The 20,472-nt window shown below is 35.0% G+C and overlaps 1 protein-coding gene across 7 annotated transcripts in view; it reads right to left on the bottom strand.

Moving 5' to 3' along the window:
- Window positions 1-317: 317 nt before the first annotated feature.
- The window catches only part of Ss18 (SS18 subunit of BAF chromatin remodeling complex), a 47,744-nt gene continuing 27,589 nt past the window's right edge, over window positions 318-20,472 (bottom strand). For 4 of the 7 annotated variants that reach the window (XM_090353306.1, XM_090353310.1, XM_090353304.1 and 1 more), the window contains exons 6-11: window positions 17,197-17,364; window positions 16,507-16,611; window positions 13,793-13,885; window positions 12,960-13,082; window positions 9,367-9,500; window positions 318-2,052 (exon numbers count right to left, since the gene is read on the bottom strand). In XM_090353306.1, the coding sequence (XP_090209432.1) occupies window positions 2,026-2,052; window positions 9,367-9,500; window positions 12,960-13,082; window positions 13,793-13,885; window positions 16,507-16,611; window positions 17,197-17,364 (650 nt within the window). In that variant the 3' untranslated portion in view covers window positions 318-2,025. The remainder of the gene's footprint in view (window positions 2,053-9,366; window positions 9,501-12,959; window positions 13,083-13,792; window positions 13,886-16,506; window positions 16,612-17,196; window positions 17,365-20,472) is intronic. The other 3 variants (XM_090353311.1, XM_090353308.1, XM_090353309.1) reach the window with 3 other exon arrangements.

Below are 20,472 nucleotides of genomic sequence, written 5' to 3'. Positions count from 1 at the left end.
GATAACATATCTACACCAGGTTGTGTTCAGTATAATTTTGTCTCCTCAACTCATTTATCTAATTCAGTCATCTTGATTATAGCCTCATGGACTTCATTTTCAGAGAAAGAATTCTGTAACAAACAATCTACACAACATTCTGATTACTGAACAGTTAATTCTAATTAACTTGGGCATGGCAAGAGAATTTTGATAAAGTCCTAGAATACAAATACAGTCTGCTTATACTGGACTAACTTATATAAAAATCCACAGCATAGTCTCTAGACAAAACAGGGAAGTCAAAGAGATCTAATTTAAAGAAACAAATGAGAAAATTAAAATCACAAATAATTTATTCTTCTGTTAGAGTTGATACAGTTTTAAATAGTAACAAAGTACACAGTGGTGGAAAATTGGCACAGAACCTATAAGCATTTCAAATCACAGTAAGGCTGTCCATGTTACATCTGTTCAAACTTGATGTCCATTTTCTATTGACCAAGTTGGGAAAAAAAAATCTATTATGACCTTAAAATATACACATTCTCGCTCTCATACACACAGAGACACTGAAATTCCTCTTTTGATTACAGTATGTTGAGAACAGTATGTTCTGCTTATTCAAATTTATGGCACCCCTTCTGTTTTGTTTCCAGTTAGAAGTGGAAAAAAACCAATTCAATTATAAAGAATACATCTTATTCCCTGGGCACAACCAACTGTGATGAAAATAGCAACTTACCTTTGGGCTAGATGTTTTCAGATTATGCTTAAATAACTGTGGTTTGGAAAATACTCAGTGCATGCTTTCCTGCCCAGTGCAATATCCCCAAATTGAGCTGAAACAATCAGGCATAGGCCAGTCTCAAATAATGATTAAATATGTTATGCTTACAAAGAGACTAAACTGCAACCTCTATACTTCCAATTTATCCAAATAAACCTCATCAATAAGAAGTTTCCTAGACATCTGCTGTATGAAAAGGGAAAAAAACATAAAGGCATTGTTTCCAGTTAACAAAATTGAAATCAAGGTTTGTAAAGTCTCTTGAACTATTTTGTTACATAAACCAATTCTTTTAATGTTAAAAAATAAAATTACTGGATCAAGGTTGACTCTTCTTTGATATCATCTACCAAATGTCTTCATATAACTTACTAAATTCCCTGATTATTCAAATAAGGTAAAATTAATGCTTGCATTTTCAGTTATTGCTATTTTAGGAGATTACCACTTCCTTTACTTGAAACCGTAAGATTTCTCAGATCCAACATAAAATAATTCTTATTGCATCATATTTTAAAAGTTTTATAAACAATCTTTATAAAAAAGATTTTAATCCACAAAATTGGCTTTAAAAAAAAGTCATTTTACTCAAAAACTGTATCAAGTGCCCTTGATTATCTGACAGATAAAAGGAGTTTGATTCTCTTTTATGAGAACATAACAGTGGACATAATGGTGTGCTTTTTGTTTTTTCCCTCACCCTTATCACGGTAAACCATTCTGAGAGTAAAACAATCAAGCATCTACCACACTCTAGTCCACATTAACAGAGGATTTCTGATGCTGTCCTGTGCGTAGTGTACCGCTTTGCATATTTACCGCATGAAATAAACATAATATACAAAATATTGCTGCTGTAAAAAGTGTACATTCCCTCCTCCCCTTACAAAAGAATCTGTGGAAAAGTATTAAATTCCCTTAACCTTCATAAACATACAAAGCTGTTCACACCTTTCAGGCTCTAACAGTCCATTTGAAACACAGTTCTGAAATCTCTGCAAATTGGTTATGTCATTGTATTTTCTGTCCAATGTTGCCATCTAGAGTAGAAATGTGAGATCAGGAGTACTTTAGAGCTACTAAAGCCTTTTACAACTAAACCACAAAGGCTGTTTAGGGATGATACAGCCACTTATCCACAAGGTTTTCCCGAAAACTAGATGGAATGGAAGGATGTCTTCACAGGGAGGTGTCCACAGTGCTGAGGTGACAATATGGCTACTAATAGATACTGGGTATTGGAATGTAAGTACTTTTCACTGTTGGTAATTTCCATACTGTCCCTGAAAGACAAATTTAAAAAACAGAATTAGAAAATAGTTTGATTTAAATTAGTTTAGCACAGGATCATATTATAAAACAAGAGGTTTATCTTTGTGATTGCTGTTCTTAATGTATTATGTGAAGTTATTTCTTTTCTCTTTTTTTCCCCTCATGGTTAATCTCATGTGGTTACTGTATCTGACTGTTACCTATACGTTACTTTATTATTAATTTGTTTATTTGAAATGGGGAAGGGAAGGGGAACAACACGATGACTAGGAGGGGGTGGGGGAAGGGAAAAGGGGGACAAAAACATGAAAAGGGGTATCAGTATTTGAGAAGTAATATATGTATTACCTGACGAATATAACTGTAACTCGCCTCTATATTACCCTGACAATAAAATACAATAAAAAACAAAAAACAAAAAAACACTGTCTCCATCAAAGTTCTTCATGTACTCGGTACAAAGTATCAGTGCGATTTCTCCTGATGTTGAATTCAATTGCACATGGATTTCACAGTCCAAACTATAAAAGGGACTAGCAAATAGGCCTAGAATATTAGTTGTTACCATGGACATTTAAATATTTTGAGAATTTAATTGATTTTCCAACAATGAGAAGTTCTATTTCTAACTTTTAATTTGGTATATAATGTATATACACTTGTGAGTGTGCAGTTTGCTATAATTATTACCAAAAACGAACTTGAAAAACATTTGGGAAAAGTGACAAGTGAAGATGGAAAGGTATTTGGGAGATGAACATAAGGAATCTCCTATCAAAACTAAAGAATTTGAGCCTTTCCCTTGGACACCTCCCTTAAGCCAAAAGCACGTTTTCAAACAGAAAATGTCTGGAAATGCTTGATTTGTCGAGAAAATGTTTGTTTTGTTTTTTGGTGAAGTTGAAACACCATAAACTGAGAGGGATGGGGAAAAAACACAAAATACGTGAAGTAGCAAAATTCTAATAGTAAGTTATATAATGTGTGGTATACATGCAGAAAAATTAGTTTCAGTGAGAAGCATTATATTTCCCTCTAAAAATGAAGAAAAACAAGATATGAAAGAATATATAATTTAAAAGTCATAAATGGGTTTAGAATATATTTTTATAAAAGCACCTATTTTTCAGTAACAGAGCTCATAATTATAACCATATAATTTCCCCTCAAATCATCAATGTGACTCAAAATACCCTAGATAAGAAATACTTCTGGAAGTGGCACTGTGGCTCAAAGGGTAGGGTGGCAGCCTTGAGCTGAAGGGCTCAGGGACAATGCCAAGGCCGAGTTCAAGTTCTATGACCAATAACAACACCACCAACAACAAACTCCTAAAAACAGGACCCTAGGGCCGGGAGTTTGGCCTAGGGGTAGAGTGCTTGCCTAGCATGCACGAAGACCTGGGTTCAATTCCTTGGCACCACATACATAGAAAAAAGCCAGAAGTGGTGCTGAGGCTCAAGTGGTAGAGTGCTAGCTTTGAGAAAGTCCAAGGATAGTGCTCAGGCCCTAAGCTCAAGCCCAGCACTGGCAAAAAAAAAACAACAACAACAATAAAAAAAAAAAAAACAGGACCCTAAAACCTTACATTTTCACAGTAGACTTAGTCATCTGTTAAATGTTATCATGTGCATAACCAAATACCATATTACATGAGTAAAAAATTCCTTAGGTTTGGACTTTACATAGCTATATTCAGCCAAATTTTAAAAAACCAGTGATCATCTTGAAGCATTTATGGTTAAAATGATACCATATTTGAGTTTGTTTTAAAATATTCTGCAAAGCAGAAAAAGTAGTGTTGAGAAGTAGATAGAACAATAACGGCAAAAATGAAGATGGGTTATGGGCACACAGGTATTCATTACATACTAGTCTCATTTTTTATGTGCCTAAAGATTACTATTCATTTTAAAATTAAAAATTAAGGTTCTTGGGGCCTCAAGTCTGACCTAGTGGTAGAATGCTTGCCTAGCATGCACCAAACCCTATGTACCACAAATACAGAAAAGGCTGGAAGTGGTACTGTGGCCAATGACAGTGCTCAGGCCCTGAGTTCAAGTCCCAGAGCTGGAAAAAAAACATTATGGTTTTTCTTTAGTATACTAAAGGTAATTATTTCATTGTTACACTACCTAAATACTAAAAGAACTTCTAATTAGAATCTAAAAGTTCCTTGAGATTCTTTACCTATAGTTAAAGAGTAATATTTACCTGTCTCAATCAATCATAATTGTTTTTTTGTTAATGGCTAACTTAGTTCCTATCTAATATGCCTATTATAGTTCTTAAGTAAGAGAGAATGTAAGGCTTTTAGAATTATGAGTCAACAGGACATCGTGTGATATTCCTGTAGCCCCAGGTACTACAAAGACTGAAGACAGAGAAGTGCTAGAGTTGAGAAGTGAAACCTGGTTGACATGGTGCAATCCTTACTCAACATACACATACAGTGAGCCTCAATGCTGCTAGAAAACACTCCCTAGGAGATACTTGAAGTGAAATACTAATAATGAAAGAGAAAATAAAAAGTGACTATATTATATGGTATATATGTAATAACATTGTTATACATAATAGGAATCATACATATAATAGGAATTAACAGCACAGTAAACTCAAACTGTGTCATAAATAAAACTGCTAGGCTAGAAACCTGAACAATACCAATCATTTAAATTATTTCCTTCATTCTTTTTATCCAATCAGTTAAAAGTCTTAACATTATTTCTTCACAGTAACTTCTCTAATGCTGTGATCAATCGTTTATATTTATGAAGTAATGCTCTGATTCATTTACTTCCTTGTTTATTCACCAATAGTTAAATGATTACATTACTATATTCTACTAGGTGATGGAGTCTCAGCAGTATTTAAAACAAAATAGTATCTCTAAAGAACTTACTTTAGAGGCAGTGAATAATAATAAAGAATAACTTGTCTTAACAAATAGAAATACCACGCTAGAAAAGTAAAATACTTTTCTGCTCCAAATGGATTTACTTTCCAACCTCAAACATCTCCAAAACGACACAAAATAGTTGTAATTCAGAACAATACTATTAACCCACTCTAAATGATCAAGAATATACCCTCAAAGACCTTATTCTGAACCATAAAATGAGTCATAGGAAACATAAAACAATTCAAGTAGTAGGTATGATCTACAAGAACTCTCATGCACTGTTAATAGGAATGTAAGATGGTAAGTATTTGGGAATAAAGTCTGACAGTTTCTTAAGTTAAACATATACTGACCATATTTACTCCTAGGTGTTTAGACAAGGAAAAATGAATACACATGTGTACAGAAATTTATACTAGAATGCTCATAGCACTTTATGCATCAAAGTTGGAAATTCAAATGACTATGTATAGATCAATGGATAAATTGTGAAACAGTCATATAATGGAATACTAGTTAGCAATAAAGAACTATTAGTAAACATAATCAAACATATGCCAATATAATTGTACAGTGTAAAAAAATCTAAATACAGTGTACTATGCTACAGCACTTAAAATTCTGGACAAAATTTTGATCTGATAGCAGATCAGTAGGTTATCTAGAGACAGGATACAGTTGGAGATTCTGAAGGGGCATAAGGCTACTTGCTTATTATGCTTTTAAGATGGTTTTTCAGATGTACAGTCAAAATATATCAAACTGTCCACTTAACATGTACTTTAAATACATTAAACTCAGAAAGCTATTTTTTAAATATTCTGAAGAAAGAGAAAATGAAAGAGTAATACAATGGCAGCTGTTAACTGAGGAATTTAAAGAGTAGTGGCACTTCAGGATGGGGGAATGGTTTTAGGCAGAAGAGGATGCTTGATATGTACACGGAAGAGTATATAGCTCAAAGTGAAGGACTGATGCAGCAACTGCCTATGCCAGAAGACAGAGTTGGGTGGCATGAATGGAGGTGAGAACAAAGCAAGTATGTACTGGTGGGTAACTAGATGTATATTTAGTCACAGTGAGACCGAGGTTTTTTTTGGACAAAGAGATGCCATAATGTGCTTTTTTTTTTTGGTCCGTTGTGGGGCTTGAACTTTGGATCTGGGCACTGTCCCTGAGCACTTCAGCTCAAGGCTACTGCCCTACCATTTGAGCCACAGTCCCACTTCCAATTTTCTAGTGGTTAATTGGAGATAAGACTCTCATGTTCTTTAGTGCTCCGGCTGGCTTCAAATCTCGATCCTCAGATCTCAGCCTCCTGAGTAACTAGGACTACAGGAGTCAGCCACTGCACCCACATATTTTTTAAACAGATTATTCTGGGTTCTATGTGGAGAATATCCTCTTGAAGAGGAAGGATGAAGTCGGGAAAACCAGAAGGAAGATACTACAGAAGTGCAAAAGAATAGCAGTTGCAATTGTGACTTGGGTAAGAGAAGATTATAAAAACTGGCTAGATACTGGATATATCTTGAAGGAAAATATGGTAAGATATGTTGATCAATTGGACGTTTGATTTGAATAAGGGACCAACAGGTGACTAAGTTTTCAGCCTGTGAAACCAGTATATAAGGGCTGTTTACTGAGATGGAGAATACTTGATAGACAAACATCTTGATAAGATTTTTCTCTCAATTTTCCTTAAACTACTAATGTCATTAAGTAGTACGAGTTCAGTAACCTCCTTTGGTTTTCCACTGAGTCATCCATTTTAAAAGACAAGCAAACTACTTTGCCTAAAATTAAGAAACCAGTAGATACTTGTAGGGGCGACAAAGATAAGGCTACTGCACTAGTGTAGAGTAGCTAACAGGGTCCCTTCTTCATTATCTTCCAGTGTGGAGAGAGGTAGAGTATAACCCATTAAGAGGTAGATTTAGAGAAAGAAATATTAATGCAGATCTTAGTTTAGTTCTCTCAAGAATGAAGTTATATGGGTACCTGGTTCCCTCACTTTAAATACATCTGTGTATGTGTTTTCCACTCTAATCCTCTTGCCACTGTGATGCCATCTGCCCCATGCCCTCAAAAGACTTGAGAAGCTATCAGCATCAGAGGTGTAAGCCTCAGCCTCAGGTATTGTTACAGCAATGAAATAAAATAAGGACAAAGTAAGAATAGTCACTGTGAATTGGAGAGATGAGAACAAAACAGTAGCCAATAGAAGCAAAAGACTTTTTTTTCTCTTTTTTCACCAGTCCTGGGCTTGAGTTCAGGGCCTGAGCACTGTCCTTGGACTTTCTCAAGGCTAGAGCTCTACCACTTGAGCCTCAGCACCACTTCTGGCTTTTTTCTATGTATGTGGTACGGAGGAATCAAACCTGGGTCTTTGTGCATGCTAGGCAAGCACTCTACCACTAGGCCAAACTCCCGGCCCCTAGAGGATAAAGACTTTTAAGGATGAGAAGGAAAGATATGAGAAGTAGACTAAGGTAACTGCTCTAAAGATTACAGCGATCTGGCTGGGAATGTTGTCAAGTGGTAGAGTAGTTGACTAGCATGCAGGAAGCCCTGGGTTCGATTCCTCAGTACCATATACACAGAAAAAGCCCAAAGTGGCACTATGGCTCAAGGGGCAGAGTACTAGCCTTGAACAAAAAGTGTCCAAAGACAATGCCCAGGCCCTGAGTTCAAGCCCCAGGACTGGCAAAAAAAAAAAAAAAAAAAAAAAAAGTTAGAGATCACTCTATCTGATAGATAACAGATTACTCGGCATATGTGGAAAAGTAACAAATACTTATTTAAATGACTAGAATCTCACTTTTTAAAATGTTAACCTGACCAGGTGCAGTGGCTCACACCTGTAACCCTAGCTACTCAGGAGGCTGATATCTGAGGGTCACGGTTCAAAACCAGCCTGGGCACAAAAGAACCTGAGACTCTTATCTCCAATTAACCTCTAGAAAACAGGAAGTGGGGCTTGGATCAACAGTAGGGTGGTAGCCTTGAGCTGAAGAGCTCAGGTACAGTGCCCAGGTCAAGTTCAATCCCCAAGACCCACAAAAAAAAAAGAAAGAAAAGAAAAAAGTTAACCTGTGGATTAAAATGAGTCTAAATATTATCAGCTCATTCTATCCTTACTTATTAGCCAAGACTAATCTTATTTTGAAATCAATAGTTATTCCTCATACTTCGATTTTATTTTATTATTGTTTCATTTTTGTACAGCTTGTTTTAAAATTAAACTGACCTTACCGCTTCTATTTAAGCCTCTTACATGTTTGTGGGTCTGTTTATAAAAAGGAAGTATCAGTAAAAGAGAGCTACAGACTTGAAAGGGGAATCCCCACGCCTCAAAGTCTCAAGTTACAGCATGCTGTTCCTTAAAGCAGCTACTCTGGGCTGGGAGCAGTAGGTCCAAACTAAAGACAGTTCCATACTTTATGTACCTCAAACAGAGACTAGAATGCCCTCACTGGAAATTCATTAGACAAATCTGAAGCCAGCTTAAGATATTGCCCCCCCCCAAAAAAATCACTTCCATGCTGTCATTGTTTAATGAATGTATTATGGCATTTATAAAACAAGGACTATGGCACAGAGTACAGATTGAGTCTGAATCATTTAATGAAAAAAGATAACTACATTCTATAGAACATTATCTAAGAATAAGACTTCTTCACATTTGAAAACATATTTGAAAGGAGAAAGAAATATAACAAGAGAAAAACAATATCTGAGGTAGTAGACAGCATGGAAGGATGCAACACAGAGGACAAGGTTTGAATTTACAGAGCCAGTGTATTATAACTACAAAGGAAATGTAAAGGAAAGGTGGTAGACAAGGGGAAATGAAATGAAGAACAATAAAAGCACTGGCATGGACTCCAAATTTCAGTAGGTGGAGACAAAATCTTCAGCAATGAACAGGAGGAAAAGTATGGAAATTATGTCTGAGTAAGAGACAAGAGGCCAAAAGAATGAATGATCGAACGAAGGAACAAACAAATGAGCAAACCAATATGGGGCAAGGCTGGTGTCTTATTTCAAGACATGTTTTAGATGTTAAAAAAAAATGTATGACTGCACATGTTAGCTCTCTAAGAAAGAGAACTGAAAGTAGTAATTTACTTTTTGTGGCTAATAGCTACGCAACAAAAGCTGGGATCTGGATGCCGTGTGGTGCGTGCTACTAATCCCAGCGATAGGGTGGAGGGCTACAAGTCCACAAGCCAGCCAGAGCCACGAAGTATGATCCTGTCACAACAAAGTAACTAAAATCAAACCAAATACTGCCCCCCTCAACCCCGCAAAAAAAAAATAAAAGACAAGAGAAGGGAAATGTGAACCTAAGAGAGAAGGGGAAATTAAAAAAAAAAAAAAGGGAACAGTATTCTATAGCTGGTCTAACATTGCTTACCTGGTCATACCCATAAGGCCTCTGCTGGGGTGGTTGGGGTGGTCCAGGCTGTGCTGGTCTGTATCCCCCATACTGCTGACCTTGTCCCTGTGGATAGTTAGGATACTGAGGACCTGGACCGCCCTGGGAAGGACCTGCAAGACAATGAACATGAGTGAAAGTCCAGGTAAATATACAGGCAGTCTCTAAAGATGACAAAGGGTATACAACTAGGTGCTATATTTTTACATTTGCACTACAGTGTAGTTGGAAACCCTGATTTCTCAATACTGTGTGAAGTAAATTCCAATGGCAATAATAAGAAGGAAAATATTGGGCCAGGCATGATCGCACACTTCTATAATCATATAGTTATAAACCTACCCAGGCAGTAGAGCTTGGGAGGACTGTAGCTCAAGGCGAATCTAGACTTCTATCCCAAAACAAGCCAGGCAAGGTAGTGTATACCTGCTATCTCAAGTACAGGAAGAAAAATAGTCAGGAGGATCACAGTGCAAAGCCCAACTTGTTATCCAAAGAATAGCTAATGCAAAAAAGGGGCTGAGGTTGTAGCTCAAGTGGTAGAGCACCTACCTAGCATATTCAAAGCCTTGAGTTCAAAAGGAAGAAAAGCCAGGAAGCCAATGGCTCAAGCATGTGATCCTAGATATTCAGGAGACTGAAGTCTGAGGCTTAGTTAGAAACCAGACCAGGTAGGAAAATCCATGAGACTATCTGCAAATAATCACTCCTCACTAAAACAAAAAAAGCTGCTCAAGTAGTACAGCACTAGCCTCCAGTGAAACAACCAAGGGAAAGTGCCAAGTTCTGAGTTCAAGCTCTATACTAATACCAAAAATTAGTAACTGTTTTAAAGAGGTAATATTTGTGGTTACTCTTATACTAGTCCTAGCTATTACTAAATATAGACATCAAAATGTATTTTTTTCAGCCAGGTTATCACTGACTCTTACCTATTCTAGCTATCCAGAAGACAGAAAATGAGAATCAAGATTTAAAGGCTGCCCAGGGATAGACAAATCCAAGATACTCTTAACGTGAATTAATCAGTAAAAAGCTGAATGTGGAAGGTATGAGTTTAGTAGTCGGGTATAAGGCATAAGTCAGAAAGCCAATAAAAACACAAAGCCTAGAGTGCAAGTTCTAGAATCAGCACAAAAAAAGTGCAAGAAAGATTTAGGGAAATTACAAACCAGGTAAATTCCACATTGATAACAAATTAATCTATGTGTCTACTGAAGAATGAATCAATGCAAGCAATAGGCAAAAAAGAAATCAAGAGGCAGAACAAAAGAACACTAAAATAATTTCTGAATGAAATTTAGGCAATAGTATATATAGCTGCAATCACCAAAAGAATCACAAGGACCCATATGGCTACACTTACTATCAATAAATGTATCATCATAACATTTTAATATTAAAAACTATTTACTTAGCCAGGTACTGGTGGTCCACAAAGTAATCCTAACTATTCAGGAGGATTATATCTTTGGATCGAAGTTCAAAGCCAGCCCAGGCACAAAAGTATTTGAGATGCTTATCTCAAAACCAGAAAACCAGAAGTGGTGCTTTGGCTCAAAATGATAAAGTACTATCCTTGAGCTGAAGAGCTCAAGGACAGCAAGTAGGCCCAGAATTCAAGCCCCACGACTGACAAAACAAAAACAAACCCCCCAACAACTACTGACTTGAAAAGCCAGTAGGGTGTATGTTAAAAACATTGATTCAAAAAGTTACACTATAAGAATGGATTAAATCAACACCTTTAATATTTTTCCATAAAATGATTTCAAATTCTACAGAGAGAGGGCTTAGTTTGATATGTTAAACAAATATATCTATTTCACAAACAGCATAATCATCTATTATAAAGAAAGCTCTATCAGACCTAAGCTCAAGGTTTTGGAACTTCAATGTTTTCTTCAATGTTTTCTTATGCAGTTATTCAAAACCTCACATAAAAACAAGTGATTGTGGAGGGAAGTGAAAAAAGAACAAAAAAATTTCAATCTCAAATAAACTCCATCATTGATTATTTATTTACTAAAATTCTCAATTCAGTATTCTCAATTGGAGTTTAAGAATAAGCAAAATGGGAATTTTTACACGAGAATTCCTGGTGTATTATAAAATAGCAATTAACTATTTTTTTTAAGTTACTTAAATTTTCTTCTGTTCTTAGGTCATTGAGTTAGATACATTTGTTTTCACATAAATTCACTAAAATCAGAATGTTGTATTTATTCAAAGTACAAATACTAAATAGTCATGAAAGGAAGCTATCATCTGGAAAGGCAAGAAAAGTTCCTTTATGAAAATGATTAGCCCTTGGACTATTTCTAAAGTCCTATCTAGAATCAAGGAATATATCTTCTCTTCAGGATCTGAAAGGTTTCAGTGTGTATACTGAATGATAACAAACAGCCCAGCCTCACTTTGGATTATTACATTTTTATAGGGAGAAATAAGTAGTCATATTAACAGAAGTAAATCAGTACCCAAAAAAGAGCAAGACAAAAAAAATCATATTAAGTGAAGTAAGACAGACTCAAAGGAACATAGGCTCAATGGTTTCCCTCATTTGTCATAATCAGTAGAAACCTTGGGCTCTCCTAGCAGAGATTTACAATAGAACAAAAATCTAGATACATAAGTCCATATAGGATGAGGCTAAATGAAAGGACCTCCAGGATATAGAAACAAAAGCCATATAATGAGTGATTGTTGTCCTTAATGTACTTAATTTCTTTTGCTATCCCTTGGCTATCTCATATTGTTACACTATTTCACCTTGTTATCTGATATATTGTATATATGCATATTTGGTTATGTGAAATCGGATAGGGAAGGGGGAAAACAAGAAGAGGGGCGGGGGTGGAGGAAGGAAAATGGGGACCAAGATATGAGAAAGGGTATCAATGTATGTGAAGTAATGCACTTCCTATCTGGTCAATATAATGTAACCCTTCTATTAATTATAATAAAAACCATATGAAAAAAAAAGAGCAAGACATTACTCCAGTGAAAAAGGAAACAAGTTAACCAAGAAATGGTTCCTACTTCTGTACTGTTAGAATTTTATTTTCCTGTATCTAAAATGGTGATAGCAGCCTAAAATTTAAGAGATAACAGGTCCTGGTTCCTAATAAATAAAAAATCTTCCTTATGCATTTCAATATAACTCTCTTTATTTGTACTAAAAAATTAATTTTTGTAGTAATAATCATTTATTTTTAGAAAATTCCCTAACCCAAGCATATAAACATATGCTTAATAATCACCCAGTCATCAGTTTTTACACACATACAAAGCTAGGCTGGTCATGAATATCAAATAGGTCTGAAAATACATTTTTCTTACCTAAGTGACTATACACCTTACCTTTAGTCAGTGAACCGTCTCTTGTGGTTCTTTGTAAATTACGAGCTTATCTAAAAAGAGTATTTAAATAAATATTCTAATAGTAAACTGAGTTACATTATGACATCCCAAAGACTAACTTATAAAATGGATGTCAATATTTACTTCCACTTTCCAAAACAGTTATCATGACTTTTGTAGTAGACAACTGAAGCATAGTAAACTATTACCATAGCCCTGCTGCTGTCCGGGGTAAGCCTGCTGGCCAGGGTACTGCTGCTGCTGGGGTGGATATCCTTGCTGTGGAGGTGGTCCTTGGTAAGCATCTTGTTGCTGGCCATATTGTGAATTACCTACAGGAGAAATGGAGAAGATTGGGGGGGAAAGAACCACTGAGAAGTATGCTTAATTAACTTTTTTTTTTCCCTCTAAGATGCACAGCCAACAACACAAGAACAAAATAAAATGTCATATTGATTTTTTAAAGTTAACAAAACAAAGGAAAAACTCAAACCAAACAGAAGGATTTCGGCCAAACAAACTGCAGTTAAAGCCAATTGTGCAAGGTTGAACTGCAGCATTTTCAGCGTCTCTGCCATACGAGCATTACATTTACTGGAACATCACAGTCATAAGATCATGACTATGCTAAATAAAATAAAAAAGACAAAATTAAAGACAGCTACAAGAGCACACACTAGCTACACAAGATCAGCAAGCTGTTTCCTAAAGGCACTGTACTTATATGTAAAATTATACATATGTAAACACACAAAGAGGAAAAAATTGGATTGGTGGATCTGTGTTCAAATAGAAAATGTCCACTAAGGAAAAAACTTACTTTTAAATGTTTTAGTCTTTTTATTATTGTTAGAAATGGCAAGTCATGGTTAAACATTTTAAATATTTGTAAGGAAATTATTGTGATTGTTTTGGGCTTTCAAGACAGCCAGCAACTAGTATTCTACAAGAGCTCTGCACGGGTAGAAGTTGTCTTATGCAAGAATTGTCATTCCTGTAGAAGGGGATATTTATGTGTGTGTGTGTGAAGGTATATAGATACCTCCTTCGTAGTAATGTTGTGAGGAATCCTCATAAGGCCTATCGTAGCCTTGTTCAGGATACGACGGTTGCTGATAACCGTAATCATTATGACCTACATCAATTCGACAAGAGACAGGAAGAAACGTTAATGGCCACTGAGTGAAAACCCTAAAAATATTTAAACTTTCAGATAAAACTGAAAAAAAGAAAATGGAAATACATAAAAATAATTTTAATTGCATTAACTGTTTTTATAAACGTGCAAATTTTTTTAAAGCAAAAGGCAGTTTTAAAAATACTACACTTATTCTCTTAACTATTCTCATTGAGAAGAGAAAAATTTTTCTTATATTTAAAAAAAGAATGAAAGCTTTAAGCCTTTCATATGTAAATAACTTAAATTAGAATGAAGTAATTAACATATTTTGTGAAACACCTGTTTTGCTGGTCTCCAATTCCACAGCATATGCTAAAATCAATTCAAGATACAAAAGAAGATTGCAAGTCTTTCCCCTCCTCCCCAAAAAAACTGAAACAAATTTTTCACTCTAACATTTTTGTACATAAAGTATAAGTAACTCAAAATATATTCAGATGTAAAAGTATATGCTGTCATTTTAGAAGTCCTTAGAAAATATTTACAGAATACCATAAACAATACATCTTTACAAAAATATATTGCATTGACTGTTGACTACTGAGTACACTTTTGGTTTTATGATTATTATATATATATACTTCACTCACCCAAAAAATAACTACATCTGTCCTCATCCTTCTAAGTTTCAGTGTAGGAAATAACGTTTCAGATTGCTAAAACCTAAATTTTACAAGAATTCCTAATTAAGGACAAAGGAATGAAATTGCAAATAAATGTATTTACTGCTCTAGTATTTGAACAGCCTCAAATGACTTCATCAATATATATATACACATCAAAAGTTGGCAAAGTATGGTCTGTAGTCTTTAAACCAAGTTTATAGATGTGTTAGGATATAGTCAGTCACAGATTTTTAAAGTATTGTCTACAGCTTAACTCTATTTGTTGAGAACAAGACCACATGTCTTGCAAAGAATAAAATATGTACTATCAGCCCTTTACAAAAAAAAGCTTGCCAACTCCTCATTCACGTACTTAGTAGCATAAAAACCTGGAGCAAAAAGTCCAATGTTATTAAGAAAAAAATTGCTGATATAAATAGAACACTATATATGTCAGGTATTTATATAGCTATATAAAATACCATTTGAATTTAAAAATCCAAAATATACAAAACAAATTGTAATAACTTTAAAGTTTTGCATTTATAAAATAATATCTACTTTGAACAGAAAGATCATATCTATAACAAGACAAATTTCACATTTCAGAACAAAAATCAAATTCAATCCAATTACTTAAAATGTACTTTTTAAGTAAAATAATTGTTTAAGATTTCTTAATATATATACTGCAACCACATAAGTTTTATACCCTTTCAAAATACCTACAGTCTACCATGATTGTACTACTATCTCTAAATTAAAAACATGTTAGCTCTATGTCTAAGGAAAGAAAAAAGAAATCAGATTCTGAATAACTCAAGGCAAAAAAGTCTGACATCAAACAATGTTATCATTCTGGCCAGAACTATACTATCACTAAAAAACATTTATTGTATGTAAAATACAACAAGTGTTTGTTCTGCCTATATAAGTTAGTTTCTACACTGAAATGTGTTTCTGAGCACTCATATACACTATTATGCTTTAGGCACTGGAGAAATGACAGGTGAAATAATTTCTCAAATACTCCAAATTTATCTTGTTGCCAACTTATATCAGCTTCTAGTCAATGATTCCTCATTCACTAGCTTGAATAAGTCTCTTGGTTTCTTCACTGAGTAATTTACATTAAATGACCGTAGGAGCTTACTATATAAAAATCTTTTGGCAAATCTTTTCATACTTGTCATCTTTTTCCATTTTTTAAGTTTGAGTAACTTTTCTTCTCAATATTACAATATTTTCCAAAAAATAAAGAACTGCACAGGGAAAACCTACTCATAGATTCTTACTATTCAGATTTTCTTAAAGTGCAACATTTCTTCAACTACCAGTTATTACTTTCCCACTTGAGAAAAAGCAAATGCCTTACTTATTGTATATATAGCTACATACAGATGGATACAATTTGTCTTCCTTCACATTTCTCAACTATAAGTATTAATGTATATAAATAATAGTTCTCTGAGAAGGATGCAAAGAATTGTAAAACTTGGGGGGGGAAATTCAAGAAATACAATCTTGATAGACCCATGCAATGCAAAAAAGCAACTCAAGGGGTGACCTTTACAGTAGGTGAATATTTCCATAAAGCTTACAAAAAAATGAAACCAATAATATTTACTCTGGTTCAAATGAGTAATCCCAAATGTAAAAAGGATCCCCATTCACATAAAAAAGCTTCTAAAGACAGACTACTTCCTGATGGTACTTACAGATTGGCTACATAAAATATATTTTGAATTATATCATCAACTAATGGTAGATATTATTTAGATAACTTGAGTATTTCTGTATGTAGAAGAAACCAATTAAGAGTTTCTCCATTCTCCCTGTGGTGTCATAAATCACTTTCTAAGTTAACACTGGGCAGAGGTAGGAGATGGGAAGGTAGTATCAGGAGAAGTTACCATCAGGGTAATACCGGGCAGAGGTAGGAGATGGGAAGGTAGTATTAGGAGAGGTTACCATCAGGGTAATACTGCTGGCTCATGCCTTCTGGAGGACCTTGTGCACCATGACTGTACTGGTCCCCATAATAGTCTTCCTGGCCTGAGTACTGCTGGGGTGGGCCTGAAAAACCACAACCAGTCAAGATGTAAATAACCTGTTCTCTATGTCATCAGAGGTTTGTTTCTAAACGGATGTTATGAGAGCTTATTTCTCAGCTATAGATTCCCCTCCAAAGCCTTGGCATTTCTGATACTTTAAATTATTCATCTCTCTCTCTCTCTCTCTCTCTCTCACACACACACACACACACAGATATTACCACCATAATGCAGTATCACACATTCTAACTAAAATAAATGTTAAGATACATGTAATATCAACCAATACTAACTCAGAAAAACAAATTTCTAAAACAAGAGGCTCAACTTGGCAGAAAATTAATTTCCTTTTTCTTTTTGTTCTGTTTTGTACTTTCAAGCCACTTTATCCTGGAAAATAACAGATAAAAGCAACTACAATATATAATTTTTTTTTCTTTTTTCATTCGTTTTTTTTTTTCTTTTGAGGGGGGAGTAGGAGAGAAAGGGGATATCAAGAAAGAAAATAGATTCCTAGCTTTGCTTAGATAAAAAGTTCATTAAAATTTAAAGCCTTTCAATTACCGTTATTTACATGAGGCAGAAAATGTCCCCAGTGGGATCTTACCCTGTTGAGGTGGTCTGTAGGGAGGGATCTGTCGCTGCGCCATCATGTGATTGCCTTGGTTCACCTGGCCCATCATTCCCATGGGCGGCTGCTGTCCTTGGTAGTGCTGTCCTCCTCCCTGCGGCATGTTGTACTGCTGAGAAGGAGGCTGCTGATGCATCATTGGACCTAAAAATAGACATATCATTGTGCAGGTACGTTTTTGGCATGTTATTTCAATATTTTAAGAAAATACAAGACTTCCTTATAACTTAAAATAGAAAATATATAATTGATCAGTAAAACTCACTTCAAATGAAAATAAGTCTTAAAATAAAGACCTAAAATAACCTACCAGCAAATGAAATAACCAATGCATGGTAGTTGACCAGAAATCCACCAGAAGAGTATTCTAGGTTTTTGTTTTGTCTTATTAAAAGGGTTGACAAATGAAGAGAGAAGAGTGGAAGAATACAGTCAAAATATTCCATGTATATTTGTAAAATTGGAACTAGGAAAATGGACAGGATGGGTGGAGCTGAATGGAGTTGGGGGGAGAATTATGGAAGGAATGACAACGACCAAGACGCACTATAACCCTAAACTGAAATGTGGAGTTGAAGCTCCTTTGTACAACTAGATTTTTAAGCCAAAGAAAAAAGATTGTATTTTTGATGCACTATGTAATATGTAGTATTTACCTATATAGCCTTTCTCAAAACACATCCTTCCCACACACACCAAACTAATTATTCTTCAGCTACATGCCCAAAAGACATACAAAATGAACTTTTCAGAAGTTACACTACCAAACCAAAGAACAGAAATTAAACTTCTGGATTTGTTATATGCTAATTTTCAGTAGCCGTATTCAATAATGTTAAAGTAGAAAAACTATACCTATAGTTACAAGTAGATCAGTAAAAGCGTACAAATCATAGTTGCACAAAATTTTAAAGTCTTCTTTCCCTTTTCCAAATCTCTTTTAAGTTTTGTAAACCAAAAAGGTTTGCTGAAATCAAAGAGCTATGATACTTCTTAATAAACTACCAAACTCTGTCTTGATGCTTCACTTTCTCTTCACTCCCATCTCAAAACTATCCGGGCAGAGGACTGCAAACTATAGGTTCAGAATTAGAACTGTACAATTGCCAGAGTGAGCAACACCAGGGTTGTATTGCTAAATTACCATTGCTATAGAATCACACAGCAGTAAAGTTACATAATCAACAATAGCTATGAAGTTCGATGTCACCAGTATAAGCAATTCCTCAAAGGCTTACTGCGTCATATGGTGTGGGGACCTCATCATTCAAACATCATACCCATTTCTTCTTCAAAAGTGTTATCTCTCAGACTCCTGCCCATTTAGCTGTGTAGTCTTCTACTAAAACTCAAAGACACTTTCAGAAAAATGTAAGAAAAAAGCAAAGACTAGATAGCCTGGAAAATTTTTAGAGGAAAAATTGCTCAGATGGACCAAAAACTCATTGTTAATTTAAGAAATAGTTAAGCCGAGTGCTGGTGGCTCAAGCCTACAACCCTAACTACTCAGAGGCTGAGATGTGAGGATTGAAGCTCAAAGCCAGCCCCGGTAGAAAAGTTCCTATGAGACTTAACTCGAAGTAAATCACTCAAAAACCGGAAGTGGCACAGTGGTTTAAATGGCAGAGTGCTAGCTTTGAGCACAAAGAGGCGCAGGGACAGTGCCCAGGTTCTGAGTTCAAGCCCCATAACTGACACACATACAAAAAATAGTTAAAAATTAAGCAATCATCCCACCTCTTCATATTACTAACCTACAGTAGAAGCAACAATGTAAGCAGGAAGAGCTCAGCTCCTTTCCAAGTGAATAATTATTTCATCTGAAGAATTTCTTTTTAACCGTTATTTTTTCCTCCCATTCAACTTCTGCTATATTTCTTTTCCAATTCTTTTATTCCTTCTTTCGAATTTGGTTATCATAAATAAATTTTTTTTCCGTAAGTTATACTGGGGCTTTTCTCTCAATAAGGAAAAACTATTCTTAACAGCAGGGACAAAGAGCCTCAGAGTGAAGAGAATAATAAATTCATACTTAAGCTGCCAGTTACCTGGTTTTACCTTACTTTCTTACAAATTCCACTACCAGAAGAAGTATTTCAACTTTTAGGTAATTAGGCAGGAATTGCTTTGTGATTTTTGTTCTTAATGTACTATGTGAAGTTATTTCTTTTCTCTTTTTTTTCCACTTATGGTTAATCTCATATGGTTACTGTATCTGACTTTGTTACCTGGTATACTGTATATATGTTTATTTGAAATAGAGAAGAGGAAAGCAAGATGACTGGGAGGGGTTAGGAAAGGGAAAGGGGGACAAAAGGATTATCAATGTTCTAGAAATATTGCACCCATTACCTGACAAATGTAACTGTAACTCCTCTATACATTATCATAATAAAATAAAATTTAAAAAAAAGAGGCATTTGCCACAACAGAAAATAAAAAAAAGGATTATACAGCTAATATCAAGTTTGACTTCACAGCATATGCCTGTTCTACCAGGCTTTTGTCAAAAAATAAGAGACTCCAAACTTCATGGCTCAAAAGCAAAGTCTATCATTAAAAAGTTCTAAAAAACCAAGGAGTTTAATTGAACTCACAATATCAATACTTTAAAGACACACAACAAAATTCTAAGTGTTACTCTAAAGCTTTTCTAGGAATAAAGTGTTTCTAGTTTAGGCCCTAGACAGAAAGACCATGCCATTTGTGCTTTATCTTTGGGGACTGTAAGCAGTTCCAATCCCAAAGAGCTCAATTACCATCTACCTTTCTTTTCTTCTCCATCAATTCCCTCCCTCTAAGGACCCCAAATCAGTCAGGATCCAGTATAAAACCAGAGAGAATGGAACAGGCTAGCACAGCTGAAAAAAAAAAAAAAACACTTTCCATGGTTTCCTTAAACCTGACCCATTGAGGACAAGGTTAAGACTTTATGACTTCACCTCTGGTTGTCTAGAAAGTATATTACTTTTTCCCTGATTAGAAAAATACACTACACTGGCAATGTGTGAGTATTACCTCCTGAAACAATGGAGTACAGTGCCAAATCTCAAAATGCTTCCCCCACATAAGCCCTACCAACATGAAATGCAGAGTCAAGTAGATTTGCAAAAAGAATATATTAAAAACACTGTCAATAAATATGGCATCATAAATTACTATATGTAAAAGTCCTTATCTATCACATAAACTATTTGGATGCTTTGTGCCCTATAAATTGTGAAGAGACATACAAATATTCTACTAGTGTCT

The sequence above is a fragment of the Megascapheus bottae genome, chromosome 19 (assembly GCF_031878675.1).
Source record: "Megascapheus bottae isolate mThoBot1 chromosome 19, mThoBot2.hap1, whole genome shotgun sequence".
NCBI classification, from domain to species: Eukaryota; Metazoa; Chordata; class Mammalia; order Rodentia; family Geomyidae; genus Megascapheus; species Megascapheus bottae.
This window is presented reverse-complemented; position numbering and strand designations above follow the sequence as displayed.